We start from the raw sequence: 26,962 nt of genomic DNA on the forward strand, positions 1-26,962 counted from the left end.
ACACAATGTATGACCGTACTGTACTTCTTCATATAGTGCATAATTTAACTATGCAAATTGCTCCCAGAAGCGGTAGTAATGTCCGTCAACTTGGAAAATAAGGATATCAATGGCTACTAGTCATGATGGCTATTTTTTATCTGCCTCTGCCTCTGAACGCCAGTCGCTAGGAATCACAAGTTGGGCAGCACTGTTGCACTCAGGTCCTGCTTGTGGTTTTCCCACAGGCATCTGGTTGGCCACTGTGGAAGCTGAACCAAATGGGCCACTGTCCTGATCCAGCAGACTCTTCTTACCTTCTCAAGGTTGGCACAATTCTGATGCAAATGGTAGCCTGAACCACTGCACTAATGAATTGGGTGTGTCCACCAGCCACCAGCTAGCTTTTTGTCATCATCAGCATTGACTCCAGGTATTGCTTGGGCAAGATACCTTCAGTGTGGCAACCCCATGTGTGGGCCCTCCTCCTCCTCCTCCCTGCTGTCACCACTGCTCATTTGTTGACCATCTCCCATTGGGCTCAATCTGCTCAGCTTCCCAGAGGGATCAAGCAACACAAACACAGTATGCTTATCTATTTCCTCACCCATTACACAAGACAAAACCTCTGAGGCTGACATCTTCAAGTGATCTCCACATTTTTTAAAAAAACAACAACACAATTTTGTGAAGCAGCCCTTTGTTTGGTTATCAGTGGGTCTCTGAAAGGTGATAGAAGGCACTCACTATATGTGAATGCACCAACCTTACAGAATTAAGGTCAATTTTAAAAATTGCAGTCATAAGATCTATTTTGCTGCTATTAATATTCATGCCTCTGGAGAAAACCTCTGTTCCAGCTGTTCAGATGCAGCATATGTCACTCTTAATAAATATCTATGACCAAGACAGCCTTCAGCAGCTAAATACTGGAGAAACTTGTGGGGTGATTGGCAAAAAAATCTTGGGAAAGCCCCAGTGTGGTTCTTCAAGTCAAACCAATACATTGGGTTGTATTTAATTTAGCACTCTGGTTTCTTTTCAGATCATATAAATCTTTTGCCTTTTTCAACGTAGCACTAAAGAGATTTTCCCATCAGTGCAAGCATTTCTGCTTGTGCAATGGAACAGGCTCTTCTTCTCCTGCATGTTAAACTAATGGATCGCCCCACCCCCACCCCAGCAGCAGATTTGGGGCGAGAACAGAGTAACGTGGGGGGAAATCCCATTGTACCAGCTTCCACTAACCCACTGGCTTGCTCTGCTTCTCTAAGCAAGTGTCTGAAGTGGGTTTCACCTTTTCTGAAGGTTTAAGAAATTATTTTATAATGCAAAGTATCAACCCTTCCCCAAAAAACTGCACTTACATTTCCCCACTACCAGCTCCCCTCAAGCCACTACTATCTTTGAAGCAATTATTTCACAAACATAAAAATGTGGTTCCATCTTTGGGCAATTTGGCCTCAGGAAGCACCTGTAGGGTTCTGAAGAGGTTTAGATGTACACCCACTGAATTCTAGAGTACAGTATGAAGGCATGTGATGCAGCAACTTTGCTGGTCTGTGCTTGGATAGCAGGCTACCTGGGAACCCCACCTTGAGTTTGATGTTGAAAGGAAAGATCTAATTGCACAGAGGCTTAGTAACCACCATACAGTAAAATCACATGGTTCCCTTCAAAGAATCATGGGAACTGTAGTTTACCCCCAGGGAGCTACCACTCCCAGTACCCTTAACAAACTTCAGACCCCAGAATTCTTTGGGTGGAAGCTTGTTTGGTGTATACACAGCCATAATCTGACCCCCCAGAATAAATTCAGCTTTTCCCTTAACTATCAGCAATGCAGACAACAATCATGACTGTACTAATACATGTGTGATCCATTCATGGCAAGCACTGCACATGGAAATACAACCTTGCTTTCCCCCAGGTATCTGCTGCGTCCTCTTCCCACAGCCCCATTGTCACCACTGTCTCTAGCACTCCACAGATGCACTCCAATCAAATAGTCATTTGCAAAAAAAGAACAGCATGAAAGTAGCTTCGGGAGCCTGTCAAAGTTCTGTTTCCTAGTAACAACGACCAAAAAAAGTCAACCAACCACTAATAGTGGTTGTTCCCTATTTTTTTCCTCTTTCAGACAAAGACTGTTCTATGCTAAATTAAGATGATAAACCTGAAAAGGCAACAAATACTCTGAACAGCTCCTGGCAGAGGCTGTGAAGACGGTAAAGGAGCCACCTACCTGGCCATATGCCAACACAGTCGCATTGTACCCCTCGAAGCAGCCCTCGATGAGTTTGCTCACACAGGTTGTGTAGATTTGTTCCTGCCACGTATCCAGGTCGAAGACAAAGTCGTAGGTAAAGGCTTTGTCCTTTCCCAGGAGCACCTGGGGTTCGCCAGGTGTCACTGATGTGCAGATGTGGCATCCTTCTATCTTCTCCTTTGGCATCTGAGGACGGATCCTGGAGAGAAAATGGAGGGGGAGGAGTGAGGACAAGTTCCCTTTATTTTGCAAGCCAGGGATGGGGAACACTTATCAGCCGAAAGTCTGATAAACCCTGGTTGTTGACACCTGAGATGTATATACTTAGGACCCATCTTCTTTCTTTGATTGGAAGTTTTTAAACACTGTGCTTTAATTATTGTCACCGACCTGTCAGGGTGACACTGACAGATAAATAACAATGATAATGATAATAATAACAACTCCTTCATGGGCAACCTTCCTGAGGCTGCATATCAGTGGTATGAGTGACAAAACTGGGTGTGGTCAGACACACAACTCTCTCTGTCCAGGCAACAAGAGGTATGCGCATCAACCAATTCTGCAGCTACACTAAAGAATTCATTAGGGAGGGAGATGTCACATCCAGTAGCTATTCCAGGGCACAAACACCACAGAGGATTTGGGGCATTAGCCAAGACACCAAGTTTAATTTTGGTTGAATCCAAGTAAACAGATTCTCATAGTGCATCCCTGGTATACAAATTCTGAAATATATAATATTTGTAGTTTAATCTGCATGCTGCCTTTCCACAGTTAAAACCATGCTCAAGGTGGCTTACAACGTGAAATGATTTACATGATTACAAACAAAAGTAGTCATAAGCAATAAGGAAAACATATCAAAAAGTACACAACCATAATTGAACAATTTCAGCATAAATCATTATAAGATCTAAAAATAGAGAATGTATTGACAAATTTCAGTGCAAAACAAAACAAAACAAACCTCAAAGCAATTAACCAAGTGCCATATATAAGCTTGGCACTATGTTACTAATGAGGACTAGCCAATTTGCTATTTTTTAAAAAAACCAAAACAGAGTCCTGTGGAACCTGAAAGACTTATCAGCTTTCAGGGGCTACTAGAGACATGAAACGTTAATCTCAGTTGACATGTTATATATAGATGCACACGGGTGTACACACAGAAGAGGTGCATGCAGAAAGGAGGAAGTTTTAATAGAAGGGCTAAAGGCCTTGAAATGCATCTGTTACACTTCTATGCAAAGATCAAAATGTAGACAAGACAGATACAGTGATTCATGTGTTATCTCAGGGAAGGGGAAATCAGTATTTTCTATCATGGACTCCAGGAAAGGGGGTGTGGGAAAGAGGGGAGAATTAAAACATCCCATCCTGTCCATGGCACTCGGGAGAGCAAAAGGAAACAACAAAAACTGCCTTGCATTCTGGTGCCCAAAAGGGAACAAAGCAGCTCCTTCCTACATCTGCTGCTTGTACAGATCCTGCTCAGCTTTGACCATGCGGTGTTTGTGCTCAGAACCAAGGCTCTGGACTTTTGTTTCCTGGAACTTCAAAAGCTAGCACCACACAGAAGCCACTTACAAAATTCAGGGAAGTTTCACAATCCATTTGTGATATAGAATGGGGTGGGGTTCCAGATCGGGGTGAGGCCTACTGTGCCAAAATAAAATAATGTCAGAAAGTCCTGCTGGGGATCCAAAAGACCTTTGACAAAATGAATCCAATTCAACAGGTTGTGGTCTTTCGAGCTGTTCACTAGGAAGGCTGTAGCTGCTAGGAAATCATCTCCATGATGGGCTGTTAATCATAAAATCAATAATGGCTTAGAGTCAAAGGGCAGCAGGTTGGTGAAGGCCAGCTTAGGCTCTGAGGGTGGGGAACATACCCAGAAGGATCAGGCTGTTTCAAAAGGCTGTTTAATGCCCCCCTTTACCTCAACCCACCCCGCCATCCCAGAGCGTTCACCACCCTACACCACCTGCACCTAGAAGAACTGGCAGCTTTGCATTAGAGAGATGGAAGCAGCTAAGCTATTACTCCATGTAACCCAGGCTTAACGAGTCACAAGGTGACTGGTAATAGCACTAACATGACCTGGCAGGTGTCACCCTTCTGAGCTGTTATGTCATAGCTTGGTGAACACAAGAGCGCCACAGGCACAATAGGCTTTATTCATCCAATACAAGGACCTCACAAATCCGCATTAGAAAAGACCCATTGACGGCTCATTCCACTCCAAGCCTTTTGGCCAAGCTGCTGTCCCTTTTTCCTAGCAGGAGGGGGAAATAAACTGGTATTTCACCAACTGGCTAGCTTAACCCTGCTGCATGTGGGCTGGAAGTATTAGACAAAAACGAGGGTCACGCCAGGACTTGCTTTAACACCCTTGCTGTGGAGCCATCTGCCATTACCTCTTCATTAAGAAATGGTGAGGAGATGCGGTGGGATTTAAAGGTCTTCTAAGCATTGCCCACAAGAGGGTGTTGGGACCTCAGCCTCAACCCAATCTCAATCATGTACATGCAGACAGCTCTCTCAGCTTCAGGGTCTGACACAAAACTCCAAAGGGTGTCTTCCAAAGACTTCAAAATCCACTTTTTAGCAGTCAATAGGAATTAGAAAAGGCCAGAATTAGAGAGCTATCTCATTGTCATAGGAAGCTGACTGACTGTGACTGACAATGGCCCTCCCGGATTTTGGGCAGGAGCCTTTCCCAGCCCTAACTGGAGACGCCTGGGATTGAACCTGGGACCTTCTGCATGCTAAGCATGTGCTCTACCACTGAGCTACAACACTTCCATGAAGATCAAGCGAGGAAAGCTTTGCCCTAAGCTTGTTGCCTGGCCCACAGCAACTGAAGTTATCCAAGCCCAACTTCAAAAAGCAACCTCACATTGGCAAAGGTAGGCACCTGACTGACAAGCACCTCCATGGGGTGGAGCACCACCAATTTAGTGTCACTCTAAACTTTTGAGTCCTGCAATTATCAGCTCACCTTTCATGCAGTCTTGCAACTGTGTACCAACAAAACAAACACATAGTATATGGTTGTTAGGCAGAAGCACTGTCTGCTTCACTAGAGAAGAATTCTTGGCAATGTCATATTCCTGACCTATAAAACTAGAATGCATGAAACCAAAACCCAGATGAGCCGCACTGGCAGCAATTGCTTTTTTGACCTTTTAGCACCCGAATCATCAAGCGATGTATCATCTATCATCTCTTGAAATTGCTGATGCTAACAAGCCACTTCCTCTGTTCCGAACAGTTTTTTTTATTTCTAAAGAAGCTTGATTTCCATTATTATCATTATTATATAATGGCAAATTTTCATTTTGGTATTTCCACCAACAGAGACACTCTTTGAACAACTGGGTGAGAGGCATGGAAACTTTCTTCAGTGAGATGCTGTTTGTGCAAACCTGTGTTCAGCCTCCTCTCCTCAGAGCCAGATAAGTTGCCAAGAACACCAGATCTGATACTTTGTGGAAGGGGCGTACATTGCCATCTGGAGCTCTAGCCAAGCCCATGAGTGTGGTGGTATCGGGTATGTCTGACACTGACAGTTACAAGACTGCAACCTCTAGCGAGAGGTTTACCATGTGCCAGCAAGCCCACGTCCACTTTGCAAAGGATGTTCAGAAACAGTGGGGTTGCTCCCTTGGGTAGGCTGCATATGAGCCTTTCTGTGCCTCCAGGATGGAAAAGCAGCAGCCCCCATGACATGATTGCCATGACAACCGAGTCTCGGCAGCAGGAGGAGGGAATGAGACAACCCAAAAAGGGAACACACACTGACACACTATACAAAACACCACTCGGGCAGTTTCTCCAGTGGCCCCGACACACACACAATGGCATGGCTGTTTAGCTCCATCAGCAAAAGCCAACATTTATAGAGAGGGGAACCAATTGGGCTGGCATCCAAAGCACAAATGGGCTCTAGTCTTAAGAGTGAAAGCCACAGCCCTGAGGCCAAGAAGGAGCTTTCCCCCTTCCCCACCTCCTTGGCAGCCTTGCTACATAGAAATGTCTGATCCAGGAAGATTCCCCACAGAGAGGATTCTGTCCTCTTATTTCCCTGTCAGCCCAGACTCTGTCCTAATCTTGTTTTTGACAGCAGAATGCATCCTAAAACTATCCCTGCTAAAAACAGAGATCAGATTCTTTCTCACATACGGCTAGTACAGCGCTGTGCCTAGCAACTGCCCGCCAGTAATGAACAGCCTGAGTTGTGAGTGAGTTTATTAAGAGCTTCGGCTCTTAATGATCCACCATGGAGGACGTCTCCCTTCCTTTGCTTTCCAGTCAGATCAGAGGGTTTTCATGCATTAGTCAGAACAGATAGGATAACTTGGGGACTCTTGTTATCAACATAAGCTGCTCATTTCCCTGTTTTATTCTGCAGCTGTTGAGAACTAGAAACTTAGGAAGCAGAGAAGCACAGTCTAGAACAATTTCAAAGTTAAGTACCTAATTGACATGGATAGAAAGCCCAAGTAATTGGAGAAAAGCCTGAGCCTATCAGACTCAATCAGCAAATGCTTTTTCTTACTACTCAGCTTGAGAGAGACCATTAGCTCTTCTGTAAGAGCATTAGTGCTATCCTGAAAGTGCCTGTAGGAAGCCATTTCTGACTTCATCAAAGAAATGGGTAGTGGAAGTACCGAGAGAGGGCCCGGACTTTCAAGGACTTTTGCTAAGAGCATACGTAATGAAGGAAGAGTCTAGAAATAAGCACGGGTTGCATCATGCCAGAGCAATGAATATGGCTCAGTAGACCATGTGCTTTTATTTCCCCTCTCCATCACACCTTTCCCTCCTCTCATCACAAAGCACACAGAGAGAGCGAAACAGAAGGAAACCAATCCTCACTATGGAGGATAATGACACAGGGAGTTGTGCTGACCATGCTTCTCTTGATATAGCTGCAATACAAAATCTAGCTAATGTTCAACTTTATGGGAATGAAAATTAGACCTTTCAGTGGCAGACATAGCTATGTATAGGGAATGCCAAAGCATACTTTTGGAGATTTTTCAGTGTGTTTGTGAATTTCCATCTAGCCTGGAGACTCTAATTCCTTATTTGGTAAGAGTCAGCCTTATCTTTTATCACTTTTCAGGGAACCAAGCACTTTTCAACAAGGCATTATGCTGATATAGCAGTCAGCAAGCAAGGAAGGCTTTGTTAATAAACCATACTAACTTTCAGGACTGCAATTTAAACATAAATTAGAAACCTCTCTCCTCCCATGAGTAGGTACCTGGTAGGATACTCTATATGCTCCTAGCATGTCTCCATGCAAGTAGGAGGAGGAGTTTTGATACGCTCCAGCAGCTATTACTCTGTGAAGAAAACAATCCCACATTTCCAGCTGTATCAAATAACTAGGATTGGAAGAGACAATTTCCTACATCAAGCCACCAGGCTTAAGCAGACAATTAAGAAACATGTTTCCCATAAAAGTCAGGTGGCGATCTGTTTTAATTTTTGTGTGGTTTTTATTGCATTGTAATACATGTAGACTATACATGTAGACTGCTTTGATGTTATGAAATTGCAGTATACAATTTATTATTATTATTATAAATGGATAAATATTTTGGACGTCACCCAAATGAGGGAAGCCTTTCCATTAGCAGCAAGAATAAAAGACATTCTCCTCATTAAAACCGGCTGTAGAAAATCGGCATCATTTTGCCATTACCAGCCTGCAGACCTCTACAACCACTACTCCAAAAGGCAGGCCCCTGGACGGAGTAGGCAGAGTAAGGCAAGACTTTATGAAGGGATTCAAATTTCAAACAGAAACAAATGTACACAGCTTGGGGGAGGGGGTGGAGCTGGATACAAAAGAAGGAAATTAGTGTTTTGTTTTGAATTACCCCTGCCAGTTTTACACTAGGGAGCTTGTTGGAGGCCTCTGCTTATGGGCGCCCTTGAAGGCCAAATAATACTAACCCTGATCGATCCTATACAGTGGTACCCTGGTTTACAAACTTAATCCGTTCTGGAAGTCCCTTCTTAAACCAAAGAGTTCTTAAACCAAGGCGTGTTTTCCTATAGCAGCTTGGGACTCACTTTACAAATGGAACACACTCAACAGGAAGCAAAACATGTTCTGCTTCCAAGGCAAAGTTCCTAAACCAAAACACCTACTTCTGGGTTTGCAGCATTCTTAATCCAAGTTGTTCACTAAACTGCTCTTAAACCAAGGTACCACTGTACTGGCACTGCCTTATGGAACAGAAGGCCTCAGAAGATCTCTCTTTCAGGATATTTTCACAACCTTAGGGAAAGGCAATGATTCCTATGGATTTAGCAGTCTACTTTCCACAGGGAATTATACTCACAAATGCTTCCAATTAACAAAGACTATAAAAGGCGTAGAAATTCTGCAGCAGGCACTCAGGGCAGCTTCTGCAATCTATAAAGCAGCTCTCAATCAGTGGTACAGTTAGGTAATTTGGGACTTTGGACTTAAAAGTCTTATGGGGTGTGGGGGGTGCCCCTCTTTAGATGGATTTGTGAATTACTTCACCTACTTCAAACTGTGGTAAGCCAGTCCTGCTGTATTTGGAACAGGGCCCTGGACTTTTCTGCACTGCCATCGCCAGGGCTCCCATCCCAACTTCAAATATAGTGTCTGAGTTACCATTATCAAATGCACCAGTTGCATGCAGAACCACATTTGTATCCTTTGTACGAATTGGAACAGAATTCCTTCAAAGGGGAATGCCACTCCCAGTGTCACACTTCATGTCAAATGTAAGGACAAATTATGATATAAGGGACAGCTGGAGTCAGAACAGCTAATATTATTGAATCACTGTACATTTCCAAATCTTTGCCTGGATTAGTCAAGGCTATGAAGTACTCTCCTAAGGATACTAAAATACAGGTTATTCAGCAAGACAACAGATTCACTGCAACTCATAAGAGAACCATACACTTCAAGAACCAGCCAGGTCCTTTAAACAAATGCTCCATCTTCCCTGGGCGTAATTCAACATGTAAGAAGATCAAGGAAGAGGCTATTTAAGCCATAATGTCCATGACCAGGGGACTATTACCATGAAATATAGATTAGACAAGGCACAAATGATGAGGCTTCAGGGTCCCATTTATCATAGGAAGAGCTATTATCATCCCAAATGTAGGCTGGAAACAGGAATGGCAGATACTAGCATAATCTGGGATGGTTGCATAAGAGGCATAGCCTGTCTTGCTTCTAGTGCTAGACTTCTGAATTTTGCTCTTCCACTGGATAGGGTAACATTAAGGGTTTTCCACACATCAGTATTGGGCTATATTTACTTTATTAGGCAACTGGACCTGAAACATCTATGCCAGGAACCCTCAAACTCGGCCCTCCAGCTGTTTTGGGACTACAACTCCCATCATCCCTAGCTAACAGGACCAGTGGTCAGGAATGATGGGAGTTGTCGTCCCAAAACAGCTGGAGGGCCGAGTTTGGGGGTGCCTGATCTATGCTAACAATGTTTAGAAATGACTGGAGAACTCAAGAGTGTCTTTACAAGGGACATTCTCTTATAAGAGAACAAAATTTTCTTGCATGGCTATAGATAACCTAGTTAAACCCATATTCTTAAAACTGCCAATGTGTCTCTCTGACTTCAGTTTTCTTTCCCCCACACACCCGATTCTCTTAATCCATTCTGCCTTGCACCATGAAGACAACTCTTCCAGAAAAGTCTGTTTCCAATCTTGTGTATATTATGATCTTTGGAGCGGACATGCACATTTCTCTTATTCTTCACAATGAGTTTTGATCAGCTTGCATTTTTAATGTAAACAGCTGCTGAATCATGTCACCCAAGCGATACAAATTGAGCAAAATGACAAAAACTAGCACCGTTTGAAAATGATTTTGCTTCTTGCAACCATAAAGAAGGGAAGGAGCTATACACAGCACTGAAGCACTTTTTCTGACTACTGAAAGTTCTGCAAAGCCCCCATGTAGGTTCTTAGGCATTCATGGTGTACTGCCAAACAATTTCAAGCCTTGAGAAAAAGGTATTTGCATTTTTTGAGCCGAGATCCTCAGGACATTGAATTCTGGGCTCAATACAAATTTCAGAACTGACCTAGCTCTATGTCATTTCATTTCTGTGTACCTAAACACACAATGTTTGCAATGGAAACATACATGTAGCATAAACTTCAGAAACTTAACTACATGTTGGTGTTAAAATGCTTTTCCTTATATTTAAAATATTGAAATATATAGAAAATATGTTTTGAAAACTGCTTCCATGAAAATAGCTAGCAAGTGATAAATGAGTAAGTATTTTGGTGCTGATTTAAAAATTGAGTTTAATGGATTTCTCAGGATTTATTTGTTTTTAAAGGGCCACTCAGGGGAACTGGACTTTCTCCCTCTCCACCCACAGGGCTATTTCATGGTCAACAGTATGGATGAAACACAGCAAGATAGAGACACAAAAAAGTGTCGTATTTCCAATAGCATAGAAATTGATTGCCATTCCACTCGCAGCAGAAGAGCAATGCTTAGTAGCTCTAGGAACTCCCAGTCTGGAAGCAACCCTGGGTTACAACATGCTTAACCTCTACACACATCTGCGATTGCAAGGGGAAGACTGTTCCCATTTAACAGCAACCGAAATTGCACAACATTCACAGCACCACTGCCTCCTCGCTTATACCTCCCAGGAGAGGGCATCTGGGTTAGATTTGCATGTAAAACTCCTCTTTGCACACACCAAGTCCCAGGCCTGTCCTTAGTTTCATGTAACAACGCAGAATATTTTGACAGCATCTGGTACAGGATACTCCCTCAGAGCCCAGGAGGTCAGATCAACCATGAAGAAAGAGCTAGGGAATAAATAGCCAAGCTTTCCTGTTCTCTACAACCCCAAAACCTGCTGGGGAGGAAAGCCACTTCTCTTCCACAGACAACTACAAAGAAGTGTGTTAAAAATATCCTGCCCCTCCCCTTAATAGTTTTGCCCCTATACTTCTCAGGACAAAGGCCCTGTTCATGGAAGGATTTATGTACTCAGTAAAATACCACTTACGGTAGATTCTGAGCAGTGAACAGTATTCTCTAGCCTTAAGAATGTTCAGAGTATTTTACACACACACACACACACACACACACACACACAGAGAGAGAGAGAGAGAGAGAGAGAGAGAGAGAGAGAGAAACAATTTCTCAGTCATTTCAGTACATATGTTAAACAACATGTATTACATGAATTCTCTAGGCTGAAGTCGATAATATATCTTCAGAGTGCAGTGCTACAGCTGCAAGCAAGAGCAGTTAAGACTGATATCAGCATCTTTACTCAAACCAACATTACTGGAAAAACTACCACCTATTGCAAATTTGGATAACAGTAAGCAAACCATTCATTTACCCCTAACAACTCAATTTTTTTAATATGAAGCTATGGAGGAATAAAGGGATGAACCTTAAATTTCATTCTTTTCCTTAAATCAGGAGCAACCTTTTAGACCTTAGGGCCACATTCACACTCTGTCAGCTCTCTGTGGGCCATGTGCCAACAGTAAATGTGCTTGATGTCTAAGATATTTGTCAGTTAAAACAAGATGTCTTGACAAATGTCTCAACGGCTCATAGGATGTGGAAGCCTAGCAACGTTTTCCCATTCCCTTTACGTATTCAAATATTGCTGCAACAGAGTGAAGAAGGAAATGGATTTTAATTTAGCATTTGCACTTTTTCACTCTGCAAAACACCTTAGGCATTTCCTCTATTGACCGGCTATCATAGACCATCAGAAGATGCATTGTGGACCACGGACAGTTTAAGAACTGCTACCACAGAAAACAAGAAATGTCCTGTATTTCAGATTTTGCAGCTCCTAAAGGTCTAAACTACAAATATGCAGGAAATCAGAAACTGGATCCCACAATGTGTGTGCCTGCTTTTATTGAAATGCAGCTGGGAGAAATTGCCCCTTTTTTCTGAGCCACAACTGGGATGGGGTGGGGAAAGCAGGATTTTGATTAGGAAAAGCGTTAAGTATCACTTACTAGTGATCATAAAAACAAAAACAAAACTCTAATAACCCTCACCCTCAGGTGAGTAACAACTTTTTAAAAAAAGAAAATGAATTGGAAGTTCTAATTATTATTGCCTCATAATGTGCTGTTTGGTCTTACACACCTCTTATTTTTGAAATCCTGTTTTGACAGCTATATCTGCCTCACCTGACTATTCACAGATTGGTATATGAAAGTAGGACTTGCTGGCCCAGCAGCACCTACTGCACATACTAAACAATAGATCACCCTCCCCAGACACTGAGATCTCAACCAGAGGCCCTCTTGTGTTCACACACCCACACACCTACGATCTGTGAGGTGGTACCCAGAGACAAGGCCTTTTGCGTGGCGGCTTTTTGAGGCTTTTGGGGACCCCCAAAAGATTTATGTTGTTCAAGTGGTCTTCCCTCAAGTAATTTTTGTCCCATTTGCTGGACTGGATTATGTTGTGGAGGATTTGAATGAGTTTTATTGTTTTGAAGTGTACTGGTAACACTTATTTTAGTGTTGTTTTATTGTTGCAATGCACTTTGGAGGGTCTTTGTCCAGAAAAGCAACACAGAAATGTTTTAAAATAAATAATACCAAAAGAAAAAAAAATACCCAAATAACTAAACTGGGACAAATTGTGCACCACCATGCTGCTAAAAGCTTTTATGTCTGGGACAAATGCCCTGGTGTGTCATCACAATGCCAGGGTGAAAGGGCATTCTGTGTAGAGCAGGGGTGCCCAAACTTTTTTCAAAGAGAGCCAGATTTGATGAAGTGAACATGCGTGAGGGCTAACCAAAGTTGTTGAGCTTTTTAGGATTTAAGTTGTTGAACTTTTTTTTTGCCCCCAAGTTGTTGTGCCTTTTTAAAGATTTTACCCCAGTGGGCACCCCGAAATAGACTTTGGACATGCCTGGTGTAGAGGATCTTAAGTGCTTGTGCTTCACCGATCTTAAGTGCTTGTGCTTAAGCATGCTTTTAAAAGGTCCACTTTGTTTTTAATGGAGCCCACCTTGTTCATGGAAAAGCACAAGAACTCTGTGGTGCAATCCTGTTCATGTATAGGCAGAAGTAAGTCCTACTGAGTTCAGCAGGACTATGTCTCAAATAAGTGTGTGTAGGACTGCAGTCTAGAAGTCTGACATAACTTCCACTGTGCAGAAAACTTGACAAGAGGAATCACCCAGAGACTAGAATGGTAACTGTCATCAATCCATTCCCTTTATTCGTATCACATGTTCAGAGCCCTCAAGGCGAGATTTAGCACAAAGAAAAGCAGAACTGTCTGAAGCTCAGCCCAGGCAGGAACTATTCTCATAATTCTCACCACTGGAACTCACACTCTTCAAACATGACAGTCCCATTTGCATAGGAGCCAGAAAAATTAGACAAAGCGGATGGGGAGGTAGCTTTGTGAATGAGATGCTAGTCAACAGCATTCTGGTTCCTACAGAAAGAAGCTTGCCAGATGGGGAAAGAGATTAGAGCCCTGCTTGAAGCATGATGCTTGAAGAGGGAATGGAAACACGAATGGGAGTGAGGGGCAGTGCGTGCCACCTTCTCCCTCACCAAACACATCCTTGCATGGGGCAGCCGCACCCTCTCCACCACTGACCTTCTTGCATTGAACTGGAATGTCTGAAGTGGGGTGCTAAGCACATTTTCCATGATAAGAAGCTTCCTCACAACCAGGGTCCCAGTAACATCACAGGGCTCCTAATCATTGGGAGGCTTGAGACCTTCCCAGGCAATGCAAGAAGGACAAGGGTGGAGTGGAAAGGAATGTTGGGGTGTGGATGGCATGGACATCTCCCTGGTTGTGTTGCCATGCCCTGTTCAAGTATAAAGCCTGAAACAAGGCTGCAGTTCTCCAGGACAGAAGCTGGAGAGGCAAGAAGGAAAAGTGAGGGAGACCCGATCCAAATGTCCATATTCTGCACTGCTACAAATAGGTAATGCAGCCTGAGCCATGCAGCAACAGGCCATGCAGAAACAGAGGAATGGCAGGAATATATACCCAACCCAGGGGCTCATGGGAATCTTTGAAGGGGGAATCAAAGTCAGACACTGAAAGGGGGAAGCAGGCTTATTTCTCTCACACACACACAAAAGATAAGAAAAGCACTTGTTCATTTTGCCTCATATTTCAGGTTCTACAAATGCTAGAAACTGACATTAAAAAAGAAAACTGCGGAGCTAAAGTTTTAGCCATTCAGATGGGCCATTCAGGGGGGCACCTTCTTCCCTTTGCCCTCCATGTGGACCCCAATGACACTCCCCCCATCTTTTTGTGTTGCAAATGAGGCAGAATTATTGTTTCAGAAAGCATTTGGAGGAGCTTTATTTTAGTGTATGCTGAATTTTAATGGTTTTAATTCTGTGATTCTTATCACTATTTGTTTTGCATTTTTTTGGCTCCAAAAACACCCTGCTGAGTACAGATCTGTGTAACAACTTAGAAAGAAATGAAAAGCTAGAGATGTGTATCATTGTTTCAGAATGAATGAAACATTGAACCAAACTGTTTATTTATGAACCAATGTACTTCTAGGCTGATTACGAAGTAAAAAAACAGCAAACAACAATACATACATTAGAGCATCAGATAAACAGTTGAGAGTTTAATTTCATTTGTTATGAAATGAAAGCACAGACTGATGAACAGGTACATTTCTCATTGTTCCCATTCATTTTTCTAGTGGCAGCAGACCTGATCTCTGCAGCCATTCCTGGCTACCACAGCCCAGATTCCCTCTCTTGTTACAAACTTTCTCACAGATCCATATTCCTACCTATTCCCAATGGCAATCCAATGGCCAATCCCACCTGCCATTCAAGAACAGCAGCATCAGCTCTGCTGGTTACTGCATGAAAGTTCCAGAGCAGAGCACACAAGCCGGCTGTCCTTTGCTAGCTCCTACTGTGTCTTTCTTGCATGGACGGATTCAGTGATGCCAAATGAAATCTTGTTGACATGACATCAGACCTTCCAAAACCCTAGGAAGAAAGGCCCTGTTTGTGCCAAGCATTAGCCAATAGCAGCATTTGCATCCCTTCACACGGGGTAAGTACCGTATTAGACAGCGCCATCCCCTTGGCAATGCTTACTCCAACTGACAGCTTTGTAGCCAAGGCAATACTATGCCTCCCAAGCCAGAGAAATAATGTCTCATCCAAGAAGCTACCATGATAAGACTCCTCCATTCAGGATTGCCATCCCCTCCAAACTATCCTTTGCATAGCTGACAAGCATGCAAGTGTAGATCCCACATACATTATGGCACACTTGAGATGCTCCAGCAGCAGTGTGGAGAGATGTTTCTCCATGGCTTCATTCCAATGCACTGCTATAATGTTTTAAAGGTCTGGCACCACTAGTGCCCACTGCACTCATTCTTCCCACCTTGGCAGGGAAACAATTGCATGAGAAGAACCTGCAAGGGCTGGCTCCATCCACATGGCGCTGGGCCTTTAAATGCTGCAGCAGGATCCTGGGATTAAATACTGCTGGAAAAGCAGATCTCAACCTATTGCCAGAATACCTAAAAGATGCTTTTGTTTCTCATTAGGTGGTTCCTTCAGAATCCCATGATGCTGCAGTACCAAAATGGGTTCCAGGTGGGCAGCTCTGGCCATCCAGAAGATGACAATTCTTGTGCTGTTCCCTCATACCATACGTATGCACTGGAAGGGTCCAACTTGCCTCTCATCCAAAACATGGAGGTATTTACAGCCTCTTCCATATGACAGCTACAAAATGCTTTGCAAAGATCTGATCCCGCAATTTCTTTGTTCCAATTCAGCTCCCATCCTGTGCAGGTTCCATCTTTACAAGCAATGTTTTAAATGTGCTTTTGAGCCTCATTCACTATTTCTGCTGCATGTTGTTAACACGGTCACAGAATCATAGAACTGCCGAGCTGGAAGGCACCCACAAGGATCATCTAGTCCAACTCTCACAATGAAGGAATCACAGCTGAAAAATCCCTGACAGGTGGCCATCCAACCTACATTTAAAAACCTTTTAAAAATCCACAACCTTCCGAGGCCAGAACATAACAGGAACATCAATGCACATTGCAAAACTGACACCAGCTACAATCAGTTTTATACACCAGTTTAACCCATGGAAACATGAAGAACCTGCTACGCCAGTGTTTCTTAAACTGTGGGCCAGGGACCATCAAGCAAGCATTAGCATCACAGCCTATCCCCTGGTCATGCTGCAGCCTTCTGATTGGATGCACCCTAGCAGCAGCTCCCTGCATGTGCAGTGCATGAGCATGCCTGGGAACGGGAGTCAGGTTAAACAGCAGAGGCAAGAGTGAGAGCATAGCATGCAGATTTGCAATGGAAGAAATTGTAGCAAGGGAAAACAGATAATGTGCCAGGAAAGGAACAGGAAGAAGGGAGGTAAAAGAGTCAAAGTGGCTGTGGGAGGTGAAAAGGAGAAGACCCCGGGAGCAGCTGCTGAGACTTCTGGGTCCTCTGCTTCACACACATGCCCACAAACCACAGCTGGCCTCCTACTGAGCCAGGAAGCCTTTCCCGTCTCCTCTGAGGTGAAGGAGTCAAAGGGGCCACTGAAGGAAGTCAGAGAGACAAAAGATGAATATTTTAATAAATAATAATAAACTGGGAATAGAGGTGAAGGGGATGCTCACTCTTGTTAAACTGTCAAAGAAGAGGAAGAAGTGAATGTTAAATTGAGCCAGGGAAGAGGAACGAAATAAACTGGCAGTGGGAACAGGGAACAAGTTACGAGTGTGAAAGGAGGATAAATAACAGTAGACAACTAAAGATACTTTTGAGAGACATGTGCTGGGGTGAAATATAAAATAAAACAAACCCTTCTATATTTAGACCCTCTGGATCAGCAATTCCGCTTAAAATGGGGAGGCTGGATCACAATACTTCCAATCCCTTGACTTAGCTTGAGAGAACTGTGGAACTCTCTGCCACAAGGAAATCAACATGGCAAAGAATTTAGTGAAGAAGGATTAGATATCAGTAGAAAATGATGTCTGTAATTCTCTGCCTCCATCTCTCCCCACTATTTTTCCTGCATCTACTCTGCCATTTTGTTACATTAATTCTGAGCCTTCTCAAGTGGGTCTTTAGAGTAGACAGTTTGAGGACCCCTGTACTAAGTGCTTCCTGCTTCTGATCCAGCTTTTTATTTCCTGGCTTAAAGCAATCCAATATAATGGACAGCAACAGCTTCTACCTTCCCTGCACCCTGTGGAAACAGACTACTTATACTGGGGACACTCCTATTTAGGAAGAAACCAGCATTTTCACTCCCTCTCCCCCAGTTCCATCTATACCCGCCAATTACATCCTCCATGTCTTCCTGGGGTTTGAGTGACATCAGAGTAAATACTGGCAGTGTGGGAGCAAGGAGCTACTGGGAAGTGGGGAGTACACTTTATGTTCTTTCACCAAGCATAGCGCCATTAACAAGTTGGCAAGCTATCATCTGAAACCAATTCCTATGGAATACTCCTGCTTTTTGCCCCAAAGGGGCTAGTACTGAAAACTTGCCATTTCACCCCTGCCCCTTACAAAAAGGAAAAGCCACTTGGCATATGCTGGAGTAAGACATGAGGAGGGAGGGGGCAGTGTTACTAGCAGCAGGGGGCTCCATCTCTTGGAGAGATCAAGGACATGGCATGCTTCAGCAAGAATGTTTACAGAAGTGGCTGAGGTCTGGAGGTTGCAAGGGTTTAAATAAACTTGAGAAATCTACTTCCTTCCCCCAGTTTCACAAGCTCCATTTCCTGGCCCTCCTCAGCTCTGACAAGAGCTCTCAGACACTTCAGGAAGTGCTCCGAGGCCAATCTAATTTTTCTAATTTTTATTTCTTGAAAGCACACATCTCTGGCAATTGGTATGCAACAGGTTTGTTTGTTCTGTTTAGCTCTTTTGCCTAGCAGTTCTAAACCAGGCCCATAGAACCCCTATGATTCTCAAACCAATGAAAAACAATGGCACACAATACGCCGTCACAGCAGAGCAACCTTAGCATCAGCCACACTAAGTGCTATCAGTCAGGTTTACTTATATCACAACAGCTTGCGTTTTTCAGTGGAAACAACCTATCCTGGGTGACTGAGCTGGACTCTACATAGTTATTTGCAGAAACACTAAACAGCCCAGAAGAGACTAGGAGCAATCATTGCGAAGCCAAGAGCTGAAGCATATGAGCATGCAACAATGGGCGTGGGTAATTTCTGAACTAAGGCGGGCAGAGCCTGCTAGATCATAGTGCAAGCAAGCAGGAAACCCACAAAGTACCGTAATCAGTTTATCTCCTGCAAAGCCACTTTTGACGACAGCCAGAGCCTGAGTTTTTATGCTCAAATTATTTCCACCTTCAGAACCAAACCGAGTTAACATAATGCCAGACTTAAAACAGCCTTCATTAAATTGGTCCCAAAAGCTACGCGGACATTCAGAATGACCAGAAATTGCACTGTGGTGTCTGAGATAGGTCTGGAGTGGACATTAGGCAGACTTAAAACTTAATGAAGCATATGTAAACGAATTTAAGCAAATAAGCTTTTAAGACAATCCACAAACAAGATAAATGTGATTATTTTTTAGTCTGCCCAGGGTCTGATGGCCCTTCTTCCTGCTGCAGGTGTCATTTTAGAGCAGTACAAAATACACTTCTGTACAAAATGACAGTGTTTCTGTTTCAAGCACATTCAGATTGGGGGGTGGGGGCAAATCCTTTATCAAACTCTGTTCCTAAGTATTTAAAGGGGGGGATGGCAAATAATACACGCACAAGCTTTTCACAACTGATGCAGCACATATAGATTTAATTTTGCACTCTGGTCCCTGTGTGCAAGAAAAGCTGCCCTCAGCTGCTTGAATTAAACTACTGTATCAAAAACCCTGATCTGCAGGAAGATTCTGTGTCATCAGTTAGCAAATGATGTCAATGGCTTCCCAAGTCAGAAGTAGGCCTGGCCTCTCTAGGGATGTGCAGTTCTCTCAGAAGATACAAACTAAACTCCATTCAGATCCCCCCATTGTTTGTATGTGGGACTTGATTGTTAGGAAGGCAGAACACCATTCCCTCTGTATCCTACCCCTTTTCAGTACAAAGAGCAATGACATGAGAGACTTTTTACTGGGCTTTGGTTTCTCTAGGATTTAGTTTCTCGTCCTTTGCCTCCACCGTCTCTCTAGTGTATTGCAGTCGATGCTCCCCTAACAACTCCTCCCTTAAAAAAAACACACCAATCTGTCCATGTGCAAATCTGGCATTTCCCATATAAATCAGTTCCATTGCAAGGTGCCTCTTGGACAGTTCCCCAACCCCCTCTTGTAAACCACTGAAGAAGCTGAAAGGTTTGACATCACATGCTATAGCATTGCAATTAAAGTAAGAACAAAAATCCTTTCTTTCACACGTGTCAGTTCCTTGGTTTGAGATGCCATTTCCTAAGCTGCATTGAAGTCTGTAAAAAAAATAAGAGGGCATATAAAACCTCAATCTCTACTGCAAATGCAAAAAAGAGAGAAATATATGGAGAATGACTCAGATACAAGCCTGTTTGAAACAGTCCTCATCACACCTAAAGAACCAACAGAGGCAGAAAAGCAGATTTCTTCCACTTTCAAAGAATGTGTCTCTAAGTATTCCACACAGACCTCTCTAAGCCTGCAAGTTGGCATCATAAACTAAAAACGGTTTATTAATTTTTTTTTAAAAAAAATCATCATGTGAAAAAGATTAAAGAGAAATCTGGATAAACGGATCAGCTGGTAAGGCAAACGGCAACCCATTCTGTTGGAAGCTGGCAGAGAGGCAGACATCAAGAGAAGGTTGATCATTACCAATTTTTCTATATATAAAAAAGAAGGCCCCCACATAGAGGTATGTGGTTGCACCACTTGAAAGAAAGTGTTACTGTCCTTGCTGTTTGTTTGAGAAGCTTAAAAAGGCTTCTGCTTGCAGGACACACTCAGTGACAGACAGAAGTAGAACAAAGATAATTATTAGATGTGGAAGAAAATAACACAAGAGGCAACATGGAGTCGCTGAAGGTTAATTGTGCAGCCACTGTCTGGCACAACACCACAGTCCCAGGCTACAAGGGAAAGAACATTTATCCATCACCTGGCATGTCACAACAACACATGAATGGAGTGGCGTGTAGAGCTCTAGGGGAGGTGGGAGGAAGCGGGGGAGAGAGAGCGTTGTGCAGGCTTCTGCCAGACTAATCTGATATTCTTTTTTGAGAAGATAATTGGTTTTCTGGGCAAAGGAAATGCCATAAAGCATTCGCTGCAGTACCACATCAGCAATTATTAATGAAACTGGAGGATATATATGTACAGTAAGATGGATAAGGAACTGGCTACAGTAAATGGAGAAAGGGTTTTGTTAAAAGGCAGACCTTCAAACCAGAGTGGAGTTAAGGGGTGGAGTTTCTCAGTGATCAATCCAGAAGCCCATTTTTAACCAGTATTTTCATTCAATTGGCTTCAGTTGGCAAGGAAACTATAAGTGAAATCTGCTGATGATGCAAATTAGAAGATGTTACTGATAAAATGGAGAAGCAAGAAGCAACAAAGAATTGGCCCACTCCTTAAATATCAAAGCACTGGCATGTGGAGAGTCACTTTTCCATGGGTGTGTCCCATGATGGGGCTGCAACATTTAAAGGGACGCCATGCCATGTCTAGGACCAGCTGCATCAGAACCAGCTGTAAGACAGCTGAAGACAAGGATCCACATCGTAGCAGGCCCAAAAATGTTAAAGCTGCACCAACTTGATGACCTTTTACTCACTAGTCTTATGACTGGTTCACATACACACACACTTTTATTGTGGGCTGGAGGGTGAAAATCCACTCACTGCAGACACTATGGACAGGTTACAATGGCCACAGAGAATGAAAACAACATGCCAATGGAAACTTCTCAGTGCCACAATTCTAATATGATGGCAGCCTCCTTGTCTCTGCATAAGGAGTTTCCATGGCCTCACAGGATATCTCTAGAAGTGCTTGGGAAAGGTATGGAGGTTCTCCATTCAATGATGGCTGCCCATGTGATAAGCTACTCTACATTACAGCTCCAGAATGGAAAACTCACCATGGGAATGTGGTTCTCAGCAGAATCCTTATTGGCTACTGTAATGTGTCAGTCCTTCTTTTAGATCAGGGCTGAGCAATTTGTGGCCCTTCAGATACTTCTGGAGTACAAACTCTCGTCATCCCTGACCACTGACCATGCTAGCTAGGGGTGGATAGGGGCTGGAGTCCAACATCTAGAGCACCACAGGTTCCCTACCTCTATAGATATTAAGCAGTGTTTGATTTGCTTCTCAGATGTTACTATGCAACTATCTCCCTTCTGTCTGCTCCATATTCAAGGAGCTGAGCCACATTATCAGAAAAGTCCATCCACTGACTGGCTGTAATAATAAATGTTCATTCATTCATTCAATTCACTGACAGATCTTCTCCATTCTGCATGTGTAGGTTGTACCACACACCGAAGGCAGAGTGATCATCCAGACTCCCTTCTGTTTTTCACCCCATTTCCCACTTACTATTATTATTTATTAATTTTTATTTTTTTTTATATCAGCCTTCATTCAAAAATCAGAGGGTGGTTTAAATATTAAAAATGCAAAAGTACAAAGCCTAATAACAAACAAAAACAGTAACCCCACACACAGTTTAAAAGGCCATAGATTGTTTAATTAGCAAAAGGACTGGGAGAAGAGGAATGTTTTTTGTCCAGGTCAATTCATATGGGGAGAGGACGGTTCGAGGTATTGTGGTCCTGAACCGTTTTATAGGTCAAAACCAGCACTTACTACATATATCCTGCATCCACTGCAAACACTTGTGCATTGCTCAGATGAATAAGAGCTCAAGTAGATGTAGCCTTGTAGCTGTCCTAAGAGAACAATTTTGCTTTCTGAACATGTTTCTCTAAGTAAGCTAGCACACTGTACATATCGACATCAGAGTGTTTGAATATTGTCAGGAGGAGATCTATGAGTCAATGGAAGGAGATGTCATATTCACTTTCTCAGGAAGGGAGCCCAAGACAACCCCTCAAAACTGTCATCTGAACACAGGCCAGATCAGCTTCAAATACAGGGGGAAGGCAATTAAGGTTTCATACTTCCCCAAATATATTCCAAGTCATTCCCTTCTTTCACATTTTTTCAGTCACAATGTGAAGAATAAGCTCAGCTCTTGAGCACAAAGCATTTCTGATGTCTGCTTCAGTGACTGCTTAGAGCTTCTGAAAATCTATCCATCTATATGCATTGTTAGAAGATTAAGAACTGGGCTTTCCTGTGGCCAGTTCCCAATGGGAAGGAGGGAGTAGAGGGAGAAGAAGATAGGAATGGCTGCATTTTCTGTATTGTTTGGGCAGGATGCAGCCTCAATTTGCCCTTAAAATAAACTCATTCCCCTCCCATTAGTTTCTGAAATGGCCAACAGCAAAAGAAAGAAAAAAGCAGTTTCTACTGGATTCAGTCAAAACAGAGAGCAGACAAAGCAGGCTACCTTCTGTTTATAAAGAGCAGAATTGCACAGGTGGAACCAGAGAGAGGGGCAGATGTCTGTCAAAGGCACAGGCAAGACCCCCACCCATCTCTTCTCTAACTGGCCTTCTCACCTCAGCTCAGTCCCCTTCTCATCTCACCATACCTGCAGTTTGACAAACACTTTCAAATGAAAGGAATGGTGCCCCATGCCAGTCCTCACGGCCCCCTGCCTAAGCACATTTAACTGAAACAGCACATCTTCTTCCACTGCCTCGTTTCTTTGTTGTCTCCCCAGCGTCAAATTATAGAATGTGTTTAAAAATCTGTCGGAATTATGCAAATTAAGAAGGCTTGCATATATCTGCTTAACTAAGTGCACTTGCAGAGGAGGGGAAAGATAAGAAGCTAAGATGAAAACCGAAGAATGACTTCCTCATCACCTCAGGAAATCCTGCTGTGTCCCACTTGGCTTGAGAATGCACTCGACACAAATCTCAGGTTCTTGCCGAACCACTAGCAATCTAGGGGTCCTGTGGCACCTTGAAGAACAGCACTGTTTTTATTGAGGCGTATGTTTTTGTAGACTAAAGCCCAGTTTGTTAGATGCCTGAAGTGAAATCTCAGTTAGGAGATATATATATAATACAAGAGTATAAATAAGAAAAATGTAAGGTTGGAGTTGAATGGCAATGACAAGGGCTTTTTGAAACACATTGCCCTTCAACTGACACCTTACATATTTTTCTCTTTTATGCACATACCTGCCAACTGAGATTTCACTTCATGCATCTTTGGTCCATGAAAACTTCAGTCCATGAAAGCTTATGCCATGATAGATAGATGATAGATAGATAGATAGATGATAGATAGATAGATAGATAGATAGATGATAGATATAGATAGAAATGTGTTAGTCTTTAACCACAGGACTATTGGTTAATTTTGCTGCTATAGACTAACCCATGGTCATCCATTTGGAAAGCTAAACCATAAGGTCTAGAAACTTGGGATTGTTGAAAATAAAAGCTGAGTTTCTTAGGAGGAAAAGCGTCTGCACCAAATAAGGAGCCCTGTGCTAGTGTGATGCAAATGTAGACACTAAATAGTCACAAAACTAATAGGTAAAGCCTGTTCCCCATAAAGAAGTACAACTGTCTGAAGCAATAATGCCAAAATCATATGTAAGATCCGGTGCCTCCCCCTACACTCTGAGCAGGGAAAAAGAAGGGTCAATTTTCAGCACCAGGTCTGATGAACTGGAGGTCTGCCCAACTTTCTGTTTCATTATCTACACATACCCAGAGGCTCATCTGCTCAACCGAAAAATATTCTCCTGTATTCCTGCCACAGAAGAACACTAACTTGGCAAGGAGGAGGTGGTTTTGTAAACTACAATTCTCTCCTTTGACCTCCCTGCTTAAAACACCCAGATCTTGAGTATCTCAGAGATGCCCTACACACACACATACAAAGGTTCTAAGGGTGGAGAGTTCACAAGCCAGGAAAGAGAGGCAGGAAAACCACCCTGTTTTCACAGTCCTCAGGCCAATAAATTAATGGTCTTTGGACAAACCTGGCCAGATGGGAAGTGCTTGTGATCACACAGCAAGAGATTTCAGGATTCCCGTCCCTCCATCCTTGCTTCTGTGTAACAATGGTATCCTGCTATGAAAGGAGCAAAACAATACAAGGCTCTATTTCTCAGGCTTTTTATAAAGGTGCTCTGTCACCTTAGATTCAAAATGAAGAAGCCCAAACTGAAACCATGCTATGTCCAGGTGAGCGTCTCTGCGGTAGTGGCCTCACCCACACTTGGCATGTCTGATCTTAATACAGGGTTTTGCACACAAATGTGCCTCCCACCCTGACAGAGGCAATGAAGGGTTGCCAAAATGGCAGCTCCTGGTATCTGTGCTCAGCATACACTAGTCTGGTGTTTGGATATATTCTCCCATCACCGTTTCAATTCCATTTGACAAAGACCACTTAACGTCTCCAGATGACAGACTGCATTGGGAACTGAAGGCAATATCCTGAGACAGCCATCGCTAACCCTCCCCACTCCAAAACACAGCTCTCCCTGTGCAGAGCTCATGGACTCCACTGGCCACAGTGCCTCTGTTTCTTTTATTAAAGAGCCTTCAAATGCACGCACACATCCAAAGGGCATACATCTTCAGCGGCAAGAGTCAATACAAAGGAAGAAACCTTGGGCAGTGGGCCACTGCATTAACATCGCCCTTCTCCTGCAGTGGGGAAGCAAATTGCCTGGTTTCAGGTGAACCGAAAGGGGAATGTTGTACCTGCAATGCAATTATTACTTTCACAAGAAGCAAAATGGCTAGGGAGCGACATCATTTGGCAAAGTGTGTGAGAGGGGGAGAGAGAGAGATGGGCGTGAAGCAGTCCTGCCATTCACAGAAGACACTGCATAGGCAGACTCACCCCCAACCCCACCCCAAACGAAAGGATGATGCTCAAAAGATATCAGGCACCTGCATATGGCAGATTAAAGCACAAACTCCGGTTAGAGGGAAAATGAACTGACAGCCAAACAAAACAGATTTCGTTGTTGTTGGAGGGAGATAAGAGCTTAACAAGGGGAAGGAACCAGCCAGCCCGTACGGAAACCTGACAGCAGCGGATTTATCTGAAATATCAATAATGGGGATAAATGGAGTGTGCAAAGAGAGACAGAGGCAGAGACGTGGCTGAAAGGAAAGGCAGCAAAACGCAGAGCAAATGTGCAAAATACAGGATTTCCTTGTCTCTCTTGCTTTGACTTCAGAAAAAAGAGGGAGGGGCAGCTCTAGGTCTCTTCAGGAGACAAATACTCCAAACCTGCTTCTTGCACATTACTTATGGAAGCAGCAGAAAATTGGCTTCCACAGATAGAAACAGGATTTCATTGTAAGAAGAGATTTGGGTTTAAACTCACAGGGTAAAAGGGGAGAGGCAAAAAGGAGAAGAAAAAAGGACGGTGTGAGGTGCGGCGGCCAAAATATTGATGTGGCTAATCACATGCGCATAAACACAGAGACCGATCAGCCCAGCAATTGGACAGTGCAATCCCCCCACTCCGGGTGACCCTCTGCAGCAGAGACAAAGAGGAACAGGACAATACGGATCGGAGTGTGTGTGTGTGTCACACATGCCACACAACCGGTAAAGCTCACACGCCCCTGCCTGCAGACGGAGGCGCGCGCCTCTCCCCAAGGATGCCCGTCTAACAGTCCCACAAACGCGGGTCCGTGTGCCAGGGGCAGGATCACCGCTGTAGGCAAGTCCAAAAATGCCCATGTCACCTGAGGAAAGACCGATGGCACAAGCTCCCCTCTGCCGTAGGGAGGCTCCCCTCCCCACCCCACCCCCGACAGATGAATGGACCGGCCTGCAGCGAGCGGCGCGAGGGACACCCTTTGTCTGCGCCCACCTGCGTCGAACGTCTTTCTTTCCCAGCCCGCCCCCCCCCGCTCTTTTCCTCCGAGCTCACCTCACGGCCACCTTGACGCTGCAGCTGTCCCCCTGGGCGGCCATGCCTTCCTCCTTCTCGTTCTCCTCCTCCTCTGCCGCCTCCCCGCGCCGCAGCAGAGCGCTGCCCCCCAACCACCATGGGGCCGGGGCCAAGACGAGGCTGAGGCGGCGACTCGGCTAAGAAGAGCGCAAGGCGCGGAGGCCGCCTGGGGCAGGCGAGGGCATGCTGGGCGGCGGCGGCTGCTCTTCCTACGGCCAGCCGCGCTCTCTCGCTTCCTGCCTGGGAGAGGAGGCAGCGGCGGCGGCGGCGGCGCGCAAAGCTACGCAGCGCCCTTCTCCCTCCTGCCCGCCCCGCGGCAGTAGCGGGACTGCTGAGGGAGCCCGCGCGGCAAGCGAGCCTCGAGCTGCCCGGAGCAGGGGGCGGGGAGGGGGAGGGGCGCCCAGAACGTCGCCCCCCGCCCCTTCCGTCGAGGAAAAAGGTGGAGGAGGGATTGATTCGGATTTGGGGCGGTGGGAGGCGAAAGCCCAGGGGGGCGCACTACCACCAGGACTCAGTTCGGAGGTAAGGATGGACTGGAGAGCGTGCTCTCCATGCAGTCAGGGGTTTAAAAAAACAAAACACCAACAAAAAGTCCTTTAAAGACGGGGCGGG

At 44.2% G+C, this 26,962-nt stretch overlaps 1 protein-coding gene across 6 annotated transcripts in view; it reads right to left on the reverse strand.

The window, feature by feature from the left end:
- The window catches only part of KIF21B (kinesin family member 21B), a 71,592-nt gene extending 44,891 nt beyond the window's left edge, over positions 1-26,701 (reverse strand). For 4 of the 6 annotated variants that reach the window (XR_008331112.1, XR_008331110.1, XM_053392892.1 and 1 more), the window contains exons 1-2: positions 26,330-26,700; positions 2,225-2,447 (exon numbers count right to left, since the gene is read on the reverse strand). Coding sequence is in view for 2 of the 6 variants with exons in the window: in XM_053392892.1 (XP_053248867.1) it covers positions 2,225-2,447; positions 26,330-26,373 (267 nt within the window). In the remaining 4 variants the exon portion in view is untranslated. Of the gene's footprint in view, positions 1-2,224; positions 2,448-26,329 lie in introns of all 6 variants that reach the window. The other 2 variants (XR_008331113.1, XR_008331111.1) reach the window with 1 other exon arrangement.
- Between the last annotated feature and the right edge of the window lie 261 nt (positions 26,702-26,962).

This window comes from Podarcis raffonei, chromosome 6 (genome assembly GCF_027172205.1).
Source record: "Podarcis raffonei isolate rPodRaf1 chromosome 6, rPodRaf1.pri, whole genome shotgun sequence".
NCBI lineage: Eukaryota > Metazoa > Chordata > Lepidosauria > Squamata > Lacertidae > Podarcis > Podarcis raffonei.